The sequence below is a fragment of the Ursus arctos genome, unplaced genomic scaffold (genome assembly GCF_023065955.2).
Source record: "Ursus arctos isolate Adak ecotype North America unplaced genomic scaffold, UrsArc2.0 scaffold_26, whole genome shotgun sequence".
In the NCBI taxonomy this organism is placed as follows: Eukaryota; Metazoa; Chordata; class Mammalia; order Carnivora; family Ursidae; genus Ursus; species Ursus arctos.
The window spans coordinates 7,582,827-7,602,522 of record NW_026622941.1 but is presented as its reverse complement, the minus strand read 5'-3'; the positions used below and the strand labels follow the sequence as shown (position 1 = coordinate 7,602,522).

General features: G+C 57.3%; 3 protein-coding genes across 3 annotated transcripts in view; 1 reads left to right on the top strand and 2 right to left on the bottom strand.

Moving 5' to 3' along the window:
- The window catches only part of PHB2 (prohibitin 2), a 124,423-nt gene that overhangs the window by 97,510 nt on the left and 7,217 nt on the right, over positions 1-19,696 (top strand). The window lies entirely within an intron of this gene.
- On the bottom strand, positions 447-6,883 carry GNB3 (G protein subunit beta 3). Its single transcript, XM_044385267.3, has 10 exons — positions 6,777-6,883; positions 6,445-6,531; positions 6,136-6,174; positions 4,764-4,870; positions 4,622-4,685; positions 4,343-4,505; positions 4,191-4,257; positions 3,897-4,098; positions 2,408-2,624; positions 447-1,558 (listed from the first exon to the last, which is right to left on the bottom strand). Exons 2-10 carry the CDS (start codon positions 6,499-6,501, stop codon positions 1,452-1,454), a joined length of 1,023 nt encoding a protein of 340 aa, XP_044241202.1. The 5' UTR covers positions 6,502-6,531; positions 6,777-6,883; the 3' UTR covers positions 447-1,451.
- P3H3 (prolyl 3-hydroxylase 3) lies at positions 7,968-18,909 on the bottom strand. Its single transcript, XM_026502568.4, has 15 exons — positions 18,319-18,909; positions 17,252-17,404; positions 16,735-16,936; positions 16,529-16,660; positions 15,917-16,053; positions 15,382-15,471; positions 13,775-13,827; positions 13,580-13,647; positions 13,339-13,463; positions 10,520-10,621; positions 10,035-10,185; positions 9,701-9,818; positions 9,545-9,620; positions 8,634-8,774; positions 7,968-8,495 (listed from the first exon to the last, which is right to left on the bottom strand). The coding sequence occupies exons 1-15, from the start codon at positions 18,814-18,816 to the stop codon at positions 8,328-8,330; spliced, it is 2,214 nt and encodes a 737-aa protein (XP_026358353.3). The 5' UTR covers positions 18,817-18,909; the 3' UTR covers positions 7,968-8,327.

The window sequence follows — 19,696 nt, the reverse complement described above, 5'->3', positions numbered from 1 at the left end:
TATCCTGGTAACTTCCGAGTCCCTCCAACTAGCCCTGACCTTTATCCAACTGCCCCGTAGGCACTACACAGTCAGTTTGCCTAAAGTTGAATTTGTGCTCTTTCCCCCAAAGCTACTTCTCATCCACTATTCTCTATCCCTGGGAATAACAACATTATCCCCCTTGTTGCCTAAGCCTGAACCATGGCCATTATCTTGAATGCCTCCCTCTTAATATCCCATACCCTAGCACTAAATCCTGGTGATTTTCTGTCTTTCATCTCTTCCCCTTCCCTTTCCTTGCCCCCCTGTCCTACTGCTCCTGATTTTTTTTTTTAAAGATTTTATTTATTTATTTGTCAGAGAGAGAGAGCGCAAGCTCACAAGCAGGGGGAGTGGCAGGCAGAGAGAGAAGCAGGCTCCCCGCTGAGCAAGGAGCCTGATGGCGGGACTTGGGCCCTGGGATCATGACCTGAGCTGAAGGCAGCTGCTTAACAGCTACTTAACCGACTGAGCCACCCAGGCGTCCCTCCAGCTCTTGATTTCTTGCCATCTCCCTCCTGCCTTGTTTCCCTCCAATCTCCCCTCGCATCTATGCTGCAGCTAGGGTGACCTTTCTGAGAAGCACAACTGACCATGTGACTCCTGCTCCGAACTCTTCAGCGGTTCCCTATTGCCCTTAGGATAAAGTCTCTGCCTTTATTCAAGGTCTTCTGTAATCTGATTCCTTCTCAAGGTAACCTTCCTATAGATACACATACATATGCAGATGGACCTGTTGTAGTGAACCATTGGGCGGAAGCTCCACTGGCCACCTGGTGAATACCTCCTCCGTGGGGCTTGGGCTTCCACCTGACTTCCTGCCCCCAAGCTGTTTGGTACCCAGCCTTTATTGCTGCACCCGTAATATCTTACTTAAGTTGGGCCTGTGTCTTTTTGGAACAGAAGGGGGGCAGAAGCCAAACATCACAGACATACCAGAGCACTACACTTTATTATAGGTCCTTTAGGAGGGAAATAAAGAAGGTAGAAAGGGGAGAAACCATGAAGAAGGGGGCCAGGATCCTCGTGGTGCCAGAGCCAAAGTCACAGGACTGAGCACCTTCTGCCACCCAGGTCTGGACAAAGGTAGTGGCTCTGGGGGAGGAATTCCCCGGCCTGGAGCCTCGGACTGGAAGTCTGAGGGCTGGGGAGGGGGCAGTCCTCCTTGCTCAGTAAGGGAGAAGCTGCAGGACCATGGAGAGGGGAGGCCATGGGAGGAGATGGGGCAGTTCTTTGCCCCTGTGTCCCTGATGCTGCCTCCCAAAGGCATACTCCCCATTTTCCCCACCGCCCTCAAAGGACAAAGTCGGGTGGGAGTACCAGCTGGGGTGTAGAAGAAAAAACCTTAAACAAACCTTAAAAGAAAACTGGGCAGGGGAGGGGGCAGCTGAGTGTCTTCATGGCCTTTCACCTCCCCTCCTCCAGCCTCCCTAGTTCCAGACTTTGAGGAAGCTGTCCCAGGAGCCAGTGGCCACAGCCATCCCATCAGCTGTGACCCCCAGGCAGCTGACCCTGTTGTCATGGCCAGAGAGGATGCCTGAGGGAGAGGGAGAAGGAGTCAGCCTGTCTGCCCGTGCGGCTTTGGCAGAAAGCGCGTGTGCGTCTGCAGGAATCCTAGGTTAGATTGGCCACGAACTCTCAGCCTGTGGTGGGGACTCAAAGAGGATTACCCTAAGGGGCAGGGTTTCTCTTGAGGCCAATCTCTGTGGAGGGTGGGGTGGGGGGCCGGGAGGGACAGGAGAGGTCGGCAGTGTCAGCGCGCCGTGAAAAAAGCAAGGAGCACCTTGATGGGCCCTAGAAAATGGGGAGGTAGCTCTTTAGTCTCACTGCGCAGTCTCCAAATGAAGAGACTGAGGCCCAGAGAGAAGTGACTTGCCCGAGGGCCCTGAGATCCTAAGCGACAGAATTCAGATTTGGATCCTGACTCTCTGGCCAGTATTATTTTCATTTAGCACCTGGCCTCTCCCAAGAGAAGCCACACTATGATTCAACTTCAGACCAGGGTGGTGCTAGTCAAGCCCCTAGGCTGGGGTCACTCTAGATCTCCTTGATTCTGCTTATGACCGTTCCCTGAGATTGCCCTTTCCTCCAGTGGATGCCCCTGACGCTTCAGAGCCCTGGAAATCCAGAACTGATTGGACAGTCAAGGTCCACAGGTTTCGGATGACTCAGAAGCTCCTTTGGCAGGAAGCAGCTAGAGCACTGGGCAGTGGAGCAGGGCCACTAGAGATGATGGTCCTAGGTTGGAAACCAAGGGGGACTGGGGTCTAGGGCTAGAGCTCAGAGTCATCCAGTAATTAGGAAGAGTGGAAAGAGGGTCCCCAAAAAAGGTGCTCGTAGGAAGGTCCTTCCAGCTGAGGGGGCAGTAGGGGGAGCTGGCCCTTACCCACACGCTCACACTTCATGGAGTCCCAGACGTTGCAGTTGAAGTCGTCGTAGCCTGCAAAGAGCAGGCGGCCGCTGAGGGAGAAGGCCACGGATGTGATGCCACAGATGATGCTCTCGTGGGAGTAGGCGGTCAGCTCCTGGTCTGCCCGCAGGTCAAACAGGCGGCAGGAGGCGTCGTCCGAGCCTGTGCAGATGGCCTCTCCATTGGGAAAGAACTGAGGGTACAGACGGCAAGGGGGTCAGGACTCAGACCCAGGCGCCGGCTACCTCTCCCGCTCTCCCTGGCTCCCGCCCTGATGGCTCTAGAGCAAGTGCTTTCCCAGCCTCTGCCTGTCCCTTCCCCAGCACCCTTCACCGCTGACATTTATCCCAGGCCAGCTGCATGCCAGTGGCCGCCCTACACCCTTCACTGGCCCCTCGCTACCACGCAGCAGGCAGGCATTATTTCCACGTTGCTGGCGAGAGCAAGAGGCTGAGGGAGGGCAGGCAGCTTGCCCAGGGTCACATGGCTAGAAGGGCGGAGGCTGTCCCAACTCCAGGCTCCGCCGGATCAGGGTGTGGACGTGCAGGACCAAGTGCAAATGCATGACTTGAATCTCATCACGAGGAAATGTCAGATAAACTCAAAGGGACGGAAAGCTTAAAGAAAATTGGGTGGCGGGGCGCCTGGGTGGCACAGCGGTTAAGCATCTGCCTTCGGCTCAGGGCGTGATCCCGGCGTTATGGGATCGAGCCCCACGTCAGGCTCCTCCACTATGAGCCTGCTTCTTCCTCTCCCACTCCCCCTGCTCGTGTTCCCTCTCTCACTGGCTGTCTCTATCTCTGTCAAATAAATAAATAAAATCTTTAAAAAAAAAAAAAAAAAGAAAATTGGGTGGCACTCTTCAAAGATGTCAATGTCGCAAAAGACAAAGAAAGGTAGAAAAAAGATTCCAGTTTAAAGGAAACTGAACAGATACAGCAAGGAAACACGATGCATGTTCCTAGACAGAAAAAAAACATGGCCATTAAGGACATTCTTGAGATAATTGGTGAAATGTGAGTATAGACTTAGACTACAGTGTGTCATTGTTAATTTAAGAATCATACTGTGACCATGTTAGAGAATGGCCTTGTTTTTAGAAAATACAGACTGAAATATTTAAGGGGTAAAGAGGCATAATATCTGCAACTTACTCTCCAAAGAGGAAAAAAAAAGATAATAAAATATATCTATGTCCACATCTAGGTGTATGTGTCTGTCTTTCCAGCCATCCCTCTGTCCATCTACAGAGAATGATAAAGCAAATGTGGTAAAATGTCAGCGGTGAATGTGGGTGAAGGGTAGATGGGAGCTGTTTCGGTCACTCTCGCAACTCTTCTGTAAGGCGAAATTACTCCAACCAGGAAAGTTAAAAAGAGGGGCAGGGAGCTAGAGGAGGGATGAAGAATGTGGGGGGGGGGCCTGGTGAGGGGTCCTGGGAGTTGGGGTGCAGAGGGGGACTCACGCAGATAGCATTGATGTCTGACTCATGGCCAGTGAAAGTCTGCCGACAGGTTCCCTCCCGCACATCCCAGAGCTTGGCGCTGGCGTCACAGGCCCCCGAAATGAAGAGTTTGAAGTCAGGAGAGACAGCCAGGCTCATGCAGTCCCCTGTGTGCCCCACAAACACCGTCTTCTGCTGCCCAGTCTCGATATCCCACAGAGCACTGCCGGGAGGGGGGGGGCTGTCACACTGTCACAGAAAGGCCAGCACAGAGCTGTGCCCCAAGCCCCAGCACTCCCAGCGTTCAGTCCTCACCAAGTGGTGTCCCCGGAGCTGGTCACGATGTTGTTGTCATCCAGGAAGCGGCAGCAGGAGAGATAACCTGCGGGTGGTGAGGACAGGGCCCAGGCTGCAGGGCCACATCCCTGGGCCTCTCACAACAGGGATGGGAAGAGAGGGTCTCTCACCTGTGTGAGCAGAGAGCTCCCGGCTGACCTTGACGTTGCCCTCACGGGATTTGAGGCTATAGATGGAGCACATGTTGTCCAGCCCTCCACATGCCACAAAGTTCCCTGATGGGGCATAGGCACAGGTCATGACCCAGGAGGAGCGCAGCGGGATGGCGTGCACCTGCAGGAGGGTGGCCAGAGGCAGGAGCTGAGCTGAGCTCCTAGGTGGGCAGGGCGGGGGAGGGGAGGGGAGGCACAGTGCCCCCAGGGATGATGGAGGGCTGCGGAGGCAGGTACCTTATTGGTGGTATAGGTGTCCCACACGATCAGCTTCCCATCTTGCGAGGCACTTACCAGCAGCCTGGGGAGAGGGCACCGCATGTCACCCAAGCCTCTCCTTCCTGCCTCCCCCCTGCCCCGGGTGCCCCTCAGGCCTCACTTGGAGTCGGTTGCCCAGTGCATGGCATAGATCTTGGCCAGGTGTCCCCTTAATGTCCTCCGCGTCCGCATCTGGACTCTTCCCACGACCTCTAGACCCGACACCAGCTGCAGAAAAGGGGGCACTAGAAATCAGGGTGAGTAGGGTGCCTAGATGTCAGTGTCACAGCCACCGATCCGGACCAGTTTCTGTTCTGTGCCAGGCTCTGGGGTCAGGCCCCCAGCCTTGGAGAAATAAGTTCCTGCCCTGGGGCAGCTTAAACCAGGAGGTGAGAGAGACCAGGCATGGCCAGTGGCATGTTGCCAAGTGTTTAACAAGCATCTCTCCAGTGTGGGCTAGCGGAGGAAGTGGAGGTAGTGATGTCTGGTGGAGGAGAGTGATGTCTATCATGGAAATACTCCCACCTTGACCAATTTCAAGTTGCCAGCGTGAAGTCAGTGAACGCGGACTTGGGAAAAGAGGCACACATCCGCTGTCCCGAGCCGCTAGGAGCCCGGTCCCACACAACACTGTGGCACGGCGGTCTCTTCCACTGGCTACCCGGGGCAGCTCCGTGACCCTGAACTGCACCTCCTGAAATCCGTGATCCTATGTCCCTTACACTCCATCCAGCCTCTCAATTTAAGGCTGGGGCTCAAGTCAATGGCCTTGACTTATCATTTACTTGCTTTGTTGTCCTGGGATGGTTGCTTACCCTCTCTGAGCCTGTTTGCTCATCTGTAAAACGAGGTTTATAGCATCAATTTATGGGGTTGTTGTGAAAATTAAATGAAATTATGTATCGAAGCAACTTAGCCCAGTGTTGGGCTCAGAGCAAGCGTTCAATGTTCACTCTTACTATTAACGTATTTAATCCAACATAAGATGTCACCAACTCTATGAAGCACCATGCTTTTAGGTATCACGGAGAAAGAAAAAAAATGCTGCCAATTATAATTGTAAGGCATCATCTATTTTGGGATGCATCATGATCTCAGAGATGTCAAAATGGGAAAAAAAAATGTGACCTTAGAATTAAGGCAGTACACTATTAGAAAACCAGAAACTGCTCTATAAGGGCTTTATGATTTACAAAGTGCCAACCCTCTCTTCATCCTCGCCATCCCGTGAGGGTTTGTAACCGTTCTTGTTTTACGGTTGAGGACACAGACAGCATCTGCTGCCTTAGCTTCCAATAAGGTGCCTGGCCCAGAGCAGATCTCGCTAAATGTTTGTTGAATGAATTAATTAATGCCGTTCCTCATTCCAAGGACATGCTGTACTAAAGCTCAGGCACCAGGCTGTTGCTGGTCAGGGAGTTCCCCTCCCCTCGCTTCCCTCTGGCCCTGCCTCGGTGGGGCGGGGGGGGGGGGGGGGGGACAGGAGATCTCACCTCTGCCAGAGTACTGTCAGCACAGGCTTTCCGGGCATCCTGGGGGGAAAGCAGCCATCAGGGGGGCATACGGGGCAAGGTGGGGGTAGTGGGTGCATGGGCCTCGGAGGCAGGTGGGCTTGGGGCTCTAGGGTTTGGGGGGCATCTCAAATATGAGATCCAAGTTCAGGAGGTCTCTGGTCACTTCCAGGTCAGGGGTCTCTAACGTGTCACTCAAGAGCATATCCAGCCTCCTTCCCCGCCCCCCCCCCCTTGCGTCCCGGGTTGCATGTTTTCTGGGGTCCCCCGGTGGGAGAGTTCTGGGGTTACTGCAATCTGCTTCTTGAGCTGCTCCGCCTCCTGCCGCAGCTGCTCCATCTCCCCCATGGCTGACAGGTTGAGGGTTAGCTCCAGCTCCTGTTAGGACATGGGGTAGGTGTAGGGCGTCCTCACCAGGCCATGTTCCTGTCCCTCACACCCAACCAGACTCAAGGGCTGGAGCCCACTACAAGTAGTAGAGAAATGCCTGGAGGGCCTGCACCAGCTCCCCACGAGCCCCTCCATGTTTGGAGTCCTGTGCAGCCAAGCCAAGCCCAGCCCTGCCCAAGCCCTCCCTGCAGCCCCCAGCCCCCGCCAGCAGAGCCACACCAGCTCCCTCTTACTTGGACTCTGACTGGACCTGTCCCGGTTTTCCAGCTCCGGTTCCCAGGCGCCTCTTCACTCCCTCAGCTGCGACGCCAACCCGTCACCTGCCCCGGCTCTGCTGCCAGACAAGCTGGCCTGGCCTGGCCCCAGCTCTGGGGGGGGTTGGGGGGGCACTGACAGAGAAGGTAGGGCCAACGACAACGACGACGTCAGGCAAATGAAATCAGCTGGCAGCAGTGGGGGGAGAGGGCAGGAAGGGAGGTGTGTGGCTTCCGCAGTGACTTGGGCCCAGCCTGGGGTTGGGGGGTAGGTGGGAGCAAGAGTGTGGGGCTACAGAGAGGAGTAGCCCCCCACAAGCCCTGGGGGGGGGAGGAGGGGTCGAAGGGGTGCTTCCCTGGCCAGTCTCCCTGTAGGCAGAGATAAGAGCATCAGGCCCCATGGGATTAGAGCAAAGCTGTGAGGATTAAAGGTTGGGGTTTGGGAGGGGTACAGAGAAGCAGAAGCAACCACAGCCCCAGTGCACCCCCCCCCGCCCCAGCCCCCACCAATGCTGATGATCGTGGCAGTCAGGGCCTGCCTAGCAACCAGCCCTGGAGCCGGAATGTGAGGCTGAGACGTGGTCCATTCTCAACACCCAAGATTTCGTCTCTAAGTTCACGGTTGTGGGGAAGGGGGTTCGGGTGAATGTGGGGAGAGTGCAGGCAGGAGCTGAGATTAGATGGGACTGATCTGGATAATCCTTCTTCTCAACAAACTCCAACCAGCTGCCCCTGGGTCTTAACCCCAGGGGTGGGGTGGGGGGTGGGGAAAAGTACAGGGGATCCAGAGAGAACGACTGGACAGGCCTGCCCCTGCTTTGAGTGGACAAAGGGTGGGAAATGGGGCGCAGCCCCTAGCCGGCTTCTACCTGGGGTTTGGCCCACTCCTTGCCCCTGTGACTCACGGAGTCCTGCTGGGGTTGTGAAGGCTGGAACCAGTGGGATCAGGCGCCCTATGTCTTGGCCAAGCTCAGAGAGGGAAGACAGGGCTTAGAGTTGGAGGCCCAAGGAGCAGCTGTGGGGGGGGGGGGGGTCCATTTGCATGTGGGGAGCAGGTGGCCGAGATTTCCCTGACAAATCACAGGCACCTGTCTCCTCCCAGGCCAGCCACAGCCATTCCCCCGCTGCAGACACCACAGAAACCATGATACCCTTGACTGGGCTCTTGGCTGAGGGATCTTCAGTTCTTTATTACAGGCTGGGACAGGGCACCGGGGTTAACCTCCCTCTCATCCTCCACACGTGAAGCAGGCAGGCCCCCTCCCCCGCCATTTCGTTCTGGGAGGCATCATGTCCTCGGTCTGTCCGTGGGCTGGAGGTCCATCAGCCAGGCCTGGTGAGCTCTAGTCTAGTCTGTGCAGTGTCCTCTGAGTCCACGGCTGGGCAGCCCTTGTGATCCCCAAGGTAGTAGGGGTGCAGGGACAGAGAGCTCACTGTTCTGCTCCCATCACACGGGGGCTTCTCATGGGTCCGGGCATCAAGGTGGCCCTTCACAAGTCAAGTGGCCACATCCCCGGCCGGCTCAGTCCCTCACAGTTCCTCGCGGACCCGAGGCGGTTTCCCAGCCTTGTCCTGGACCCGCGGAAGCCTGCGGCTGGGGGGTTCTGGGGAAGGGTCTCTGCTGGGCATTTCTTCCTCTTTCTCTTCCTCCTCCTCCTCCCCTGGCTCCTTCAGCAGCTCTTTGGCTTCTGTCCACTCCTGGGGAGTAGGGAGGAGAGTTTGGCCCGATCCCCTGCATCACCTTGCCCCAAGGACCCTCCCTGGGACGCCTCGGACCCCGCCCCTCGTCCTTCACACACCAGAGGGACAGCCCTTCCTACCCCCGCTCCTCCTCACCTGCTCCCTGTGCTCAGGTGCCCATGTGTGCCACAGCGCCAGGGCGCAGCGCCGTCCCCGCGTCACGGCCCACACACCGTGGGGATTCTCCCCACCGGAGCTGAAAGCCACGAGGCGTCCACAGCGCGGACGAACCTGAGCCTGAGGGGGGAGGGCAGGTTCAGCGCCAGGGATGGGTGCTCTCAGAGAACTTGGCTCTGACTCCCTACGGCAGGTGGCGGGCCGGGGTGCAGAGTTCAGCTCTTCTGCCCATCGCTTTCCTCTCCTTAATTCAGGAACTATCCCGGGGGGGGGGGGGTGGGAAGTTGGCCTCAACTTGGGGAGCACAAACGCCAGACCGAGGCTGGAGGAGTCGGAGCCAAAGGAAAGGGGCCTCTCCACCACCCACCCAGGCCTTGACTTTTCCCGCCCAACCCTTTGAACCCCGGGTGTGAAGCAATCTGAAGGTATGAATGCAGTACCAGACCCTGGGTACTGGGGATAAGGGTCTTGGGGACATTCTTCCCCCTCAGGGAGGCCACGGATCATCTGTAGCTGGTGGCAGCAGAGAAGGAGGTAATCGGGTTAGACAGAGCAGTAGATGACGCAAAATCACTGCCCCTCTCCTCCCGCGCAAGTCCAGCCCCTGGTTTCCACCATGACTATGGCCTTGGGGACCTGCGCTTTACCCCCCTCCTTGAGGGAGTGAGGCAAACAGGGACCGCTGCAGATCTCCTGGGGAGGTGTAATCAAACTCTGCTATACCCCCGAACCCAGACAAGTGGTGGAAAGGGCTGGGGAGGCCAGGAAAGGAAAGGAGTAAGGGGGCCCCCTGGCCATTTCCCTGCATTTGCCTCTGGGAAGCTTCTGTTTTGAATTCAGAGCCCACAGCTGGGCTCCCCCCACACCCCCACGGCCCCCACCCGGCTTACTGTGACCGTGAGGGCATTGGGCTCTGTGAAGAACAGGTCCCCACCGTGGAAGTCATCGTTGAGGTAGAGGAGCCCACTGCAAAGGGAGGAAGGCGGCAGGCAGTGAGACCCCCCAACCCAGGTCCACCTGCCTGACCCCTGGGGGGGGCTGCCCACCTGTAGTCTCGATAGGTGTAGGCTGGGGGCTCCCGCCAGCAGTCCCCAGTGTCGGGGTCCAGGACGCAATTGTCTGCGTGTACCGGGTGACTGAGGTCCATGCGCTGGTCTTGCTCTCCTGGCAAGCAAAGCGACCTGGTGAACGCCCCTGTGCTCATCCACTGCGGCCCACGCTCACCCTGCAGCTTCGGGGGATCACGGCTGGGCAGAGGGGCCAGGCCCTTACCCGGGCGGGGGCGTCAGAAAACCCACGGAGTTTGGGGATGCGGAGGGGGTGCAGTGCCCAACAGGGGCCTGGGGTTGGGGAGGAACAGCTAGGCTCCCTGGTGGTTACCTTCTATGGCACTCCGGCACACCAGGTGGGTGAAGGAAAGATGCAGGGGCCGCTCCGGGGAGAAATAGGCCTGTGTCAAGGTCCTCACGCGCTCGCTCACCTCCAGAAGCAGCTTAGCCCCCTGACTGCCCACGGACCCAGCCTGGGCCAGCTGCAAGCCGGGAAAGGAAGGGCGGGAAAGGAGGGGGCGATGGAAGGGCGGCCCTGCCCCAGCCCCTGCCCTACTTCCATTGCTCTCCACCCATGGGCTTGGTCTCAGCAGCCAGCTCTGTCCGTCAGCCCAAACTGCTCCTTCCATTGGCTCTGTGACCATCACCCGGGTCCCTAAGTCTCAGAACACCTCACCTCCCGCCGCCCTCAACTCTAGACAGGGGCCTCAGGCGCTCTCAGTACACAGGAGAGGCCCAGGCTTGGGCACCCAGTCTCCTGTGTACCCTCTTCTCCGGTTCTGGGCATCAGACCAGGGCACGGGGGCCTCCTCTCACCTGTGCAGCCTTGAGCACCGTGAGCCCCTCGAAGCGTTCATGGGGGGTGTGAGGGGAGCGGCGGCCACGATAGCCAGACCTGGCTCCAGCCTCGGCGGCGTCCTACGGAGGGAGAGAGGTGGCTGGGGAGTCTCACTCCCTGGGTCCCAGGCCATCTCCCACGTCACTGCCCACAGGGCTGCAAGACCTTCCTCCAATCGTCCCACTCCCCGGAAGAGGCTAGAAGCCCCCAGTGTTCTCTGCTGGCCCCCTTCCCTGAGCTGCTGCCCCTTCCCACAGAACGACTATGTTCAGGTCTATACTGTCACCCTCTGGTAAAGATCTGGAACCTCACTGGCCAAGGCTGCTGTGCCTAGAACGCTGGAGAGCTTCCTACAGCAGGGAAGGGGCCTCTGAGAGGGTAACGGCCATTGGGAAAAGGGGGCAGGAAGAGCTTGATCACTCATTCCTGATGAGCCAAGGATAGAGGAGTCTTTCCAGGAACAGGGCCCTAGCAGGAAGTTTGATAGTCAGGTCAGGTCCCGGGGGCTCAAGGTGGGGAGACAGTATCAGCCGAGGTGCCTTTCTGACACCCTTGACACACTCTTGGAGAATGTGAGAACCCTTGATGCTGAGCCCCAACTACCCAACCACCTACATGAGTCTCATTACCGGGGGGTCTCCTGGTATTTGAATGTCCTTTTCCTGATACCTATTCTTTTTGGCTGCTTTTTGCAACCTTTTTGCAGTCACCCTGTGTATAAACCCCATCTCTGAGAGACCACCTACTCACCCAAGCCATCTAACCTTCCATTCTTGTATTTATTCATTCAAGAAATTTGTACGGAGCACTTCCATTATGCCAGGCACTGTTCTAGGCACTGAGGACACACCCGTGAACATGCTCTCACGCAGTTTATATTTTGAGTAAATAAATAAACAAACAAACCAGATTAACTCAGATGGGGATAAATGATATAAAAAAGTTAAAACAGAGCTACAACTTTCAGAGTGCCCAGGCAGTGGGTAGGGGACAGCTAATTGATGAGTGAGGTGACATCTACATTGAAAGCAAATGATATGAAGGAGCCACTTAAATATGTGAGAGAAAAAAATGTTCCAGGTAGCAGTAACAGCAAGTGCAAAGGTCCTGAGGCCAGAATGAATTTAGTGTGATGGAGGAACAGAAAGAAGAGCCGATACTTGGGAGTTATTCCTGACTCCATCCTTTCATCCATTATTTTCCACATAGATTTAGTGCTGAACTTCTTTATCTTTGACTTTCTAAATATTTCTCATCTGTCCCCCTCTCTTCATTCCCTTGAAATGAGGATCTAACCTAAGGCAGTGGCACGCCAACATCACCCCAGAAGCCTCCCCTCCTTCCTTTCCCAGGGCATTCTCCACAGTGCCACTAGAGGGATCTGCCGGTTCTGCAGCATGGTGACTCCAGACCCCGCTCCTGCTAACGCATGGGGACGCAACAGCTAACCCCTCCTTAAATTCTCCGATAAGCTGTCCACGGTCAACAAACTCCGTAGCTGGGACAGAAGGCCCTGCGCCATCTCGCCCGTGCCTCCACCTCTGGCTTCCCTCCCGTCTACCTCCTCCGGATAACATACAGCCTGACGACACAGCAACGGCGAATCCTGAGCACTTTTTATATTCTTCCAACAGCTCTACCAAGTACTGCCTCGGGCCTCACAACAGCCCTGAAAGAGCCCACTGCATTTAGCCCCATTTTACAGATGAAGGAACGAGGCTCAGAGACACTAAGATACATGGCACGAGGTCAGCCAGCTAATCACCGTCGGGGCCGGCCCATGCCCTTAACTCCTGTGCCCTACCGCAGGTGTCCGGGCCGCTCGTTCCTCTTCCTTACCGCCTGGCTCTCCTCCCCTTCTCCGCCTTGTTAACTCATCCTTAAGACGGAGCTCAAGGGGTGCCTGGGAGGCTCAGGAGGTTAAGCGTCTGCCTGGGGCTCAGGTCATGATCCCGGAGTCCTGGGATGGAGCCCCCAAGGCCAGCTCCCTGCTCAGCGGGGAGTCTGCTTCTCTCTCTCCCCCACCCCCCTCCACTTGCACACGCTCTCTCTCTCTTTCACTCTCTCTCAAATAAATAAATGAAATATTAAAAAAAAAAAAAAAAAGACTGAGCTCAAATGACCCCCTCGAATGCCCCCCCCCCCCCCCCCCGCCGCAGTAAGCTTTCTGTGACTTGGCATTTCAGCGCTCCTATTTGGACGGGTACATGCTTCTTGTACCAACTTACCCCTCGCTCTACTGAAGTGCCTCCATGTCCGATTCCTTCTCTATACAGTGAGCTCCTGAGTGCACATCTGTGCTCATCCACCTCCCCCTGGAACCCAGTAGTTCTGAGTACGCCACAGATACTCAGTGAGTGTGTGTAGAAGGAAGGCTAACCTGGAATGAAGATGGAAGCTTCCCAACATGGCGGTGAGTATGGAGCATTCAGCCCAAACTAGAGGGGGCGGCAACGGATGGGGAAAGAAGCCTGTGTGTCCACTCAGCCACTGGTCCAGCCGATAATTAAACTCTTGGCTAACCAAGGAATCCTCACTTGCACGCTCACCCTTTCTTATGCCTTTATGTTTTTTTCTTTGGTTCTTCCTATCAATTTCCAGCAAAATTCCTTTGTAAAGTGTGTCCATCCACCCCAGGCCGGCTAAGTTGAGAGGAACGGAACTTGTCCACTGTGGTGAGGCAGGGGCAGGTGCCGTGCCGGCTGGAGAACCAGAGAGGGCAGAACAGGGGGCAGGCCGGGCTGTGCCCAAGGTCCCTAACGAGCCGACGGTCCCACCTACTCCCAGGTCTTCTTACCTTGGCCAGCTGCAGCAGCACCCCACACTCGGCTGGGGTGAGCAGCCCGTCCAACACCACCCTCTCTGAGCCATTCAGCTGTCTTGCATCCTGGGTCAGGGTCACTCCCTCCAGGAGGAGCACATCTGCAGGGGAAGGGGCAGGGCAGAGGGGGTTGAACACCCCTGAGGGTAGGCCCAGCAGCAGCTGGCAGCCACCCAGACCCTCCGGGCTCCTGCTTCCCGCTCTCCCAGGAACCTACCCTTCCAGTGAGTCAAGGGCTTTGGCTGTGGCGGCTCATGGTCCCAAGGCCTCTTCTCTTGATCCTCTCTCAGGGGTGAGAGACATGCTCAGTGCAAGTGCCGTCCAGTCCGGACCCATCTTCTCCAGACCTCCCAGGACCCCTCCCTCACCTTCCAGCTCAGGCCAGGCCCCTCCTACCACAGGCATCTCCTACCTGAGCTTTTCTCTAAGTGCCTCGGGGATGACAGCTGCTGGGGTCCAGGGATCCTGGGAGAGTCAGGAAAAGCGCCATCACCCACCAAGCCCAGCCTGAATCCCTGACATTATTAGACTCTGACTACCACATTAAGGTCCTCCTGCTTCCAGAGAGGAAGGCAGAGGTGGGAAAAGCCCTGGACTCATTGTCAGGAGCCCCAGGAGCTGGGCCAAACTCTACCAACTGCTCATGTAGTGCTATTCGTCAGGGGCTTTTCTAACAGCTTCATGCATGGAAGCGGAACGCGTGGAGCTTTATCATGCAACGTTCGCAAAATGTGCCCATTTTGCAGTTGAAGACTCTAAGACACAGAATGGTAAAGCAACATGCCCAAGATCACACAGCTAGTAAGTGACAGAGTTGGGATTCAGACCAGCTGGAGAGGGGCCCAGTGGCTCAGTTGGTAGAGCATGTGACTCTTCATCTTGGGGTCCTGAGTTCCAGCCCCAGGCTGGGTGTGGAGCCTACTTCACATACATACGCACACACACACACACACACACGTACACACATACATACAAACATACACACACAGACATGTACACAGACATACACACACATGCACACACACACATATACACATACACACACATAAACAGACACATACACGCATACATACATATACACATACACACATACATACGTACACACATACATACAAACATACACAGACATGTACACAGACATACACACATGCGTACACAAACACATATATATACACACACACATACACGCATACATACATACACACATACATACGTACGCACATACATACACATACACACATACATACGTACACACATACGTACACACATACACACACATACATACATATACATACACATACATGCATACATACACACGCACATACATACGTACTAAACTAGCTTTAGAGTCCACACTTTGAACCAGCGGTTCTCAAGCAGGAGATTTTGCCCCCCAGGGGATATTAGGCGATGTCTGGAAACATTTTTGATTGTCATGACTCAAGTGCTATTGACATCTACTCGGTAGAGGCCAGAGAAGCTGTTGAATACCCCACAATGCCTACGCAAGCCCCCTTCTTCTCCCCTACAAAGAATAATCAGGTCAAAAATGTCAGTGGTGCCAAGGAGCTTGTGAAAATGCTTTAGGTTATTGTCCTAGCAATGAACAAACCCTCTGTCCTTCAGTTTCCTCTCACAACTACAACAAAAAGAACAGTAAGGAAAGCAGCAGCAGCAGAGACTTCTCTACTAGCAAATGAGACGGCTTCAATCACTCTATGAGCTAGGTCTGATGTGCCCGTTTTACAGGTAAGGAAATTGAGGCTGAGGCGAGTGAAGGTCCAGAGCTTGTTTATGGCAGAGAAGAGACCCACACTTCGGCCTGCATGACCCCAAAGCCGCGCTCTCTACAGGCACCTGCCTCTGTCCCTGAGACACTGGGACCACAGACTCTTCTCTAAGCCTCCCAGGGGTGTGGGAAATGGGGAGCCTTGTTGCAAACCGAAGTAACCCAAATGTAGGGCATCACTGTTCTCTTCCTCCTGGGGGAGCAAGATAGGGACAAGGGGAATTACGCACAGGATCCTTGAAGCTGGCCCCCAGGTGCTCCATGGCATAGTAGAGATGTCTCTTCTCCCCCAAGGATCGAAGGATGAAGCGTCGGATGTCCTGAGGTGGTGTGGGCAGCAGGGAGAAAGGGGCGAGACGAGGAGAAGTAGAGTGGGGCAGGGAAGTTAAGGCTGGAGGAGAGCATGGCAGTCCCAGGTTCTAGGGGACAGCCTGCACACTCCTAAACCCTTTCCTACGCCTTTCTCTTCAAGAGCTTCAGGGCATCTGGGCTCAAAGGGGCGAGGGGGTGGCGGTGCGCATAGGCCTGTGGCACAGGAGGGCACATGAGGGGGGGCAAGTAGGGGTGAGGTGAAGGCAAGAGGGATGGGCTGGCACTTGGACTCAGAAAGTCGAGTCTGCAGTGGGGAGCAGGGAGCGGAGACAAGTCAGATGCCAGACTTGGGGTTGCCTGCGGTGACGAGATGGGGGGACAGAGTCCAGGTTACTTCTCAGGTCTATTTGGTTTAGGGTTACCTCACAGGGTACGTATGCAGCAGAGGGTTACCTCTCTCGGCCCGAGGCCAGGTCTCGGCTCTCCCAGCTGGGCCTGGTACTGGTTCAGGGCCTTCTTGGCAGCCTCATCCTCCGGGTAGAAGAGCAGAACACTCAGGACGTTTTCCATAGCCTGGGACAGATTTCCCACTGGAGACAGAGCAATAGGGCGGGGTGGGGCACGGTGACTGAGAGCGACAGTGGTCCCTGGGCAGAGGCAGAGAAGACAGGCCAACAGGGGCAGAGCCAGAGAAGGTGGTCTCCGGAAGCCAAACAACTCCAAAGCCCCCATCCCCCCTGGCGGGCTCGCTCATCCATTGCTTCTTTCCAAAGCTTACTCAGACATACCTGAGCTGGGTAGGCAGAGCTCAAAGAAGGGAAGAGAGGAGGGGATTTAAGGAAGGTGAGAAGCAGCAAGGGCAGAAGGAGCCCTGTGACCCATCTCCTGAGCCTTCCACAACGGCGCCAAAGGAGAGAGCAAATGAGAGTCCTCCTGACCAGCTACAGATCCAGAGACAGACGGGAGGGACGGAGAGATGGGGCTCAGGATACCATCAGAGACAAACCTTCACTTCCCCTGTTTCCAAGCCCGGTCACCCCCAGCGTTCACCCTTCCCCAACTGACCCTGAGCATGGGCCTCGTGCAGCCGCCTCAGCTGGCTGGGAAGGAAGTCAGGGACAGGGAAGCTGCGTCCAGGGCGCGTGGCCGTGTCCCCCACACAGCGCTGCCGGCACTGCAGGACCCGAATCCAGTGCCCTGCAGACAACACATGTGGACCATTCAGCTCGTGATGCTCCTCTCTGTGGGACTGTGAACCCCCAGCTCCTTACCTGCAATGGTCTCATAGAGGCCCCCCTGGCTGCCGGCCCCTTCCTCCTCCTCTTCCTCCCTCTGCTGCTCCTCGGGCCCCTCACAGCCAGCTCGGCAGCTCTCCATCTGCGCCAGGCTCTCCTGCAGGGCCTTCTCTAGCCTGGGCAGTGCCTGTCCTGCCTCCTGGCGCCCCAGTAGCTCCAGGCCATCGTCATAGGCTGCCTGTTGGGGAGGGGAATGGGCAGTCACCTAAGCTCCCGGAGGCAGGGTGCCAAACAAGACTGGGAGGCAGAAAGAAGGGGAGGGGTGTTGGTCTGATCTGGGGCATGGACTCCAGGTCCCACTTCACCTATGGGGTGGGCCTCAGGATCAGAATGGTCGAACAGGGACTTCAGTGATCCTCGAAAGAAAACTAAGCCCCAGAGAGGGACTCTCCATTCAGGGTTACCAAGGACAGTACCCAGGTCTCCTGATGCCTGAGCCACACAGGTCCCAGTCCAGTGAGCCCTGTGTATCTGGCCAGTCAAAGGGTCTCACCCAGTGTGGCGGTGTCTCCAGGTCCCGGAAGCTTTGGGGCCGCACCCGAGACATGCGTCTGTACTTAGCCATGTCCTCCCGCATCTGCAAGTGTGTTGGGTTTGCTACAAAGAAGGTGTGTGCTGCGGCTGCCGCCAGGTCCAACTTCTTCATCTGAGAAGCAAGAAGGATGAGGGAGTCAGTGCCCTCAGGTAGGGGTGTCAGACCTCTGCCGGCTCCCTGGCCTCCCCCTCTCCCCTACCACACACACACCTGGAACTGCCCCAGAACCTTCTGGAAGACTTGTCAGTCAGGACTGCCCACTTCCCAACCTCCAGGGCCCCTAGAAACCAGTATGCTGGGGAAGCTCCGGAAAGAGGGGTTTGAAGACTCAGGAGTGGGTGAGATATGGGCAGAGGGACCTGGGGGCCTCCGTTTGGAAGACAAGGTGCAAGTGATGGCTAAGTGAGGTGGGGAAGTGGGGGCGACCTGAGCGACCAGCAAAACCCGCAGGTCTCTAGGACCCTGGGCTGAGGTGTGTGTGACCAACCCCCCCCCCCCCAGCCACGTAGGCAATAGCTACCGAACTGGTAGCTGCGCAATGTCCACTGCCCGCCCCCCACATGCCCGGCCTCAGCCTCCCCGCTCCTCAGCCTTGCCCCTGCCGGGCAAAGGCTCACACTCAACTCCCCGCCACGCCGTGCTTCCTGTGCAGCGGCGGGGTTCCCCCCAACCCCTCCGCTTCACTCCTCGAAAGAGGCAGTTATCATCCCCGTAGGTCTCAGTAAGACCTAACGTTTCAGGCCCCTTCCCTCCATCTCCCATCCACTTCCACCCCGCCTCAGGAACCCATCCAGCCCCGCTCCAGCTTTGCTCCCACTCTCCCTTAGGCTGTCCCTCGGCGACCTCAATGGGTACTTGACGCCGTTTGGATGGGACCGACTCAAAAGGAGAGGTCCGCTCACCGCCCCCCTGAGCCCCACCCGGAGTCCCGGGCGCAGGCATTCCGCCCCCTCCTGGCGAGCTCCGAGTAGCGGCGCAGCGTGGGTCGGGGCAGGACCCCCGGAGGGCCCGGGCGGCTCCCGCACCTGGTAGTAGGCCCTCTGCAGGTAGTTGTAGGGCTCCCGGCGGCGGAAGGCGTCCCGCAGCGCGCTCCCCACGCGGAGCCGCGCCGCGCCCCCGGGGCCCAGCCTCTGCGCCCCGCACTGGGTCAGGCACTCGGCCCGGCGGAGCGCCGCGCGGAGCAGCAGCCGCTCCCAGGCCCCCTGCGCCGGGCCGGGCCCGGACTCAGGCCCCGGGGCGTCAGGCAGCACCGCGGGGAGCGCGGCCCCCGGCTCGGCCGCACAGCGCGCCCCGCAGTCCTGCCGCGCGCGGCCCAGCGCCGCCTGGCTCCGCAGCGCCTCCCGCAGCAGCGCCACGGCCGGCGCCCAAGCCCCGGCCGCGTAGGCGCGCAGCCCGTCGGCGTAGAGCAAGTCTGGGGCCTGGGGGGGCGCCCCCGGGGACAGCGGGGCCAGGCCGGGGGGCTCGGGAGACCCCGGCGGGGGCAGCAGCAGCAGGAGCAGCAGCAACCGGAGGAGCCTGAGCATGGTGCCAGGGGCGCGGGCCGGCTGCCGAAGCGGAATGCGGGAGGCGAGAGGGGGAGAGAGGGAAGGGGGAAGGGAGAGGGAGGGGAAAGGAAGGAGAGATGGAGAGGAGGGAGGAGAGGAAGAGAGAAGGAATGATTGGGGCCAGGGAGAGCTGATGCGGCCCAGACTCAACCCTGGGAGAGGCCGATAGGAGAGCCAGAGAAGTCGGGAAGCCTGGCAGAAAGTGGAGAAAGCAGTCTTTAAGAAGAGGGGTAGTGTGGGACAAGGAGCAGGCCCTGAAGAGCAGATGGCGAACCGGCTGGGACTGGAGCGGGACTGATGCTTTGGAAAACAGCACGGGGAGCCTCTTAGGACCCTTGACTCCAACCCCTGAGGCCCATGGAGTCAGAGTAACTACTGCAGCTGTGTTCCCCTCCGCTCGGTGCCTCCCCCCCTCCCCCCCCCCCCGCCACCCCCACTCTTGGGTCCAGGACAAGGAGAGCGGATGCCTCCCACACACCTACCCACACCCACTTTTGGAAAAAGAGCCTTAGAATGCGGCATGGGATGTGGGCCTGTGACACCAACTCCAGCCCAAATCCTTTCCTGCCCAGAAAGTGAGGCATGGGTGGATTTGGGGGAAGGAGGAAAGTTGGGGGATGGCACATGGAATCACACTCTGAAACCACTTCCACAAATCTGGACAGAGATCCTTTACACCCCAAAGCAGCAAACTGGAGTGTCTCCCCAGGCCCATGCCCAGCACAAGGTGCTCTTATAAGCCTGTCCCTCTGTATGTCTTCATGTTTGAGTTTGTCTTTCTCCAGGTGTATTTCCGTGCCTCCGGTCACTGTCCCTGCTCTATTTTGTCCTCTATGAGCCATTCCACCCCTGAGCCTCC

What these genes read in the sequence shown, in the direction of transcription:
- P3H3 (XM_026502568.4), bottom strand. Translation starts at nt 18,816, where the DNA reads ATGCTCAGGCTCCTCCGGTTGCTGCTGCTCCTGCTGCTGCTGCCCCCG. An exon ending in TGCAGAGGGCCTACTACCAG is followed by an intron (nt 17,405 to 18,318) that starts GTGCGGGAGCCG and finishes CTTGCTTCTCAG; the next exon opens with ATGAAGAAGTTGGACCTGGC. An exon ending in GCCCTTGACTCACTGGAAGG is followed by an intron (nt 13,464 to 13,579) that starts GTAGGTTCCTGG and finishes CTTCCCCTGCAG; the next exon opens with ATGTGCTCCTCCTGGAGGGA.
- GNB3 (XM_044385267.3), bottom strand. Translation starts at nt 6,501, where the DNA reads ATGGGGGAGATGGAGCAGCTGCGGCAGGAGGCGGAGCAGCTCAAGAAG. An exon ending in CACTGGGCAACCGACTCCAA is followed by an intron (nt 4,686 to 4,763) that starts GTGAGGCCTGAG and finishes CCCTCTCCCCAG; the next exon opens with GCTGCTGGTAAGTGCCTCGC. An exon ending in ACACCTATACCACCAATAAG is followed by an intron (nt 4,506 to 4,621) that starts GTACCTGCCTCC and finishes ACCCTCCTGCAG; the next exon opens with GTGCACGCCATCCCGCTGCG.